This window comes from Anopheles merus, chromosome 3L (genome assembly GCF_017562075.2).
Source record: "Anopheles merus strain MAF chromosome 3L, AmerM5.1, whole genome shotgun sequence".
Classification (NCBI taxonomy): domain Eukaryota; kingdom Metazoa; phylum Arthropoda; class Insecta; order Diptera; family Culicidae; genus Anopheles; species Anopheles merus.
In genome coordinates, this window is record NC_054085.1 from 21101351 (window position 1) to 21103895 (window position 2545).

The 2545-nt window shown below is 46.0% G+C and overlaps 1 protein-coding gene across 1 annotated transcript; it reads right to left on the reverse strand.

Annotated features, from left to right (window-relative positions):
- Window positions 1-1856: 1856 nt before the first annotated feature.
- LOC121599032 lies at window positions 1857-2153 on the reverse strand (the record flags this gene model as incomplete). The annotated part of the gene is made up of 1 exon (XM_041926503.1): window positions 1857-2153. A coding segment is annotated over exon 1 (297 nt), but the record flags the coding sequence as incomplete, so codon positions are not given.
- Window positions 2154-2545: the final 392 nt, after the last annotated feature.

Sequence of the window (2545 nt, forward strand, 5' to 3'; positions counted from 1 at the left end):
CGGACAAGTCAACTGCAGGGCTGGTTTATATAGCGACTAGCCCCTTTGGACATAACATCCTTCAAACCATTTTCTCACTCACACTCGGACATTGTTGCAATCCTGGACAGTTCCGCTTAATCGACACCGTATGCATACGCAATTACATCGGACAGGCCGAGAACGGCGGCACCAGCTGGCCCCTTTTGGTGTGGCTTTGTGGTGATTGTGCGTTTGCTCGTGTTTTAATTCTTTTTTTGCCAGGCTAAACAGCAAACACCGATAAAGACACATTCCTCGGTAGTAGCAAAATGGCACGAAGTCGCGCAGCAAGGAAGCGCAAGACAATTTTGAACTTCCGTGTAGACAGGTGCTTCCGTTCTGGAAACGTATCGGGCTCGTGCTGGAATGGCGCATTATTAAGCTTACTTTTGCTACAATGTAATTGAAGATGCAAAGGGCAGTTTTGTACGGCAATTTCATCATTATGAATAATCGCTATTTGAATTTGTTACAACAAAAATATCAAACATAAACATAACATGTAGATATCTGACACATACAGTGGAAGTGCATTAAGATTATAGCACCTTTAAGATTCATTGTACATTGAAGATGAAGATAGCGAACAGCTGAATGTCTTCCTAAAACGAATACTCTATACAGTCTCTTTAATACTAAATTTAAGACTCGATACATTTGTAATTAGGATGGATAAAATCTTGAAGAATAAATTTCCATTGGCATTGCACAACAATATTTGAGTTAGCGGTCAAACAAGGCAATATATCTACAGACGCTGCTTGATTAATCCGTACTATCGAATTGATTCATTTTTCCCAACAAGAAATTGAAGGTCCTTGGATTATTCATCTAAGAGAAAATTCACTGCAATTTATCAAACCAAAAATCTATATCCTAGAAGGTCATACATACTCCCATTACTACATGTAACTGCCTAAAAAAATCGAGCAAGGATGACAAAACATCCATAACTATGTATCTGTAGATTGTGCAATGTAGTTGCAATCGTTATGAAGGAAATGTTATTACTGCTATAATATGTTAAGATCCTGTGACCTTTATGTGTTCGTTCAACAACGCAACGGCCTACGGTGATCCCTTGTTCTACGGAAGGATGGTTGATATAAGAATAGAGTCATGTCCAACTTTTGCACGAGATTTACTGTTGAACTCCTACATGCGGCGAGGAACAAACCAAGGATCTTTAGGAAGAGATAAGCTGTAGCCGTTCATATTCATTGCCTTGTCATACAGAGCATCTTTCGACCTGTTCGGAGCACTTGAGAGGCTGTTTTTATTCAACAAAATGCTTTAACCTAAGGAAGAGGTGTTAGTTTAAGCTTCCTTGTCCGGAATTATTCTGCTGCGCACGGCAGTAAAAGTCCAAAACCAAATAAATATGAACTGGATGGCTGCAGTTAGGTGGAACTCCTATGCGGCCGGGGCCTCCGTCGTCGTTGTAGTGGCCTCCGTGGTGGTCGTGGTTGTAGCCTCCGTGGTGGTCGTTGTTGTAGCCTCCGTGGTGGTCGTTGTAGTAGCCTCGGTTGTTGTCGTGGTGGTTGAGGCCGCTGTCGTGGTCGTGGTAGCCACCGTAGTAGTAGCTGAAACGAAATTCCAAGATGTATTTGCAATCCAGAGCCGCCCTGCAAAGAACACCACTTAAACTTACACGGCGGTGGCACCTCACACTTTTGATTTACAAACTGGAGCTGCACCTGCGAGCCTGTGCAGGGATCGAGCGCTACCGGGCAGGTCGTCGCCACCGCATACCCATCGTTGTAGCAGACGTAGAAATTTTCCGGCGCCAGGCCCGTATTTTCGAACTGTCGGTTGCAGCAACGGCAGCTATCAACGAACACGATGCAGGGATCTGTCCGGTAGCACTGCGTAAAATCACACGTGCAGGTATTGTTCTGCGTATCGAAGTACAATCCGTAAGGACACTGGAACTCGATCGCACGCCCATCGGTACACTTGTAGTAGCGGGTGCAGTACAGCTCGTGCGGCAGGTACACCTGCAGCAGCGGTGCCGACGGGCAGAGATAGTCCGGCGGTCCGGGGGCGCACGTACAGCGCTCATTGTTGGTGGCGTACATGGCGAGACTGCCAGCCACCAGTAGCACTAGCAGCACCACTGCACCGTACCTCATCCTGCGGGCCATTAAACACGGTATAGAGTAATAGAGGGGCAAGACAGCACTGAACGGTCTGTGCACGAAAGAGTGCCTCTTATAAAGACAAGGATGGACTGTCGTTGCGGTTGATTGAAGTCTGCTAGTACTGCTCCAACAAATGCACATTCCTTACACCGAATGCTCCGCTTAAGAGTGTATTCTAGGTCGAGAGATCCAAAAAAGAGTGCCATGCAGATAGGTGACGTATTAGAATGGAAAATAGTCACGCACCTATCGGAGAACACGTGGAGTATCGTCGGGGTTGTTTACCAATCAGACGTTTGGCCAGACAATTGATATCAGCCAGCAGCACGAGTGGAACCAGAAGTAGCTTGATACCATTTGTCCACTTGCGCCGTGTACTGGGA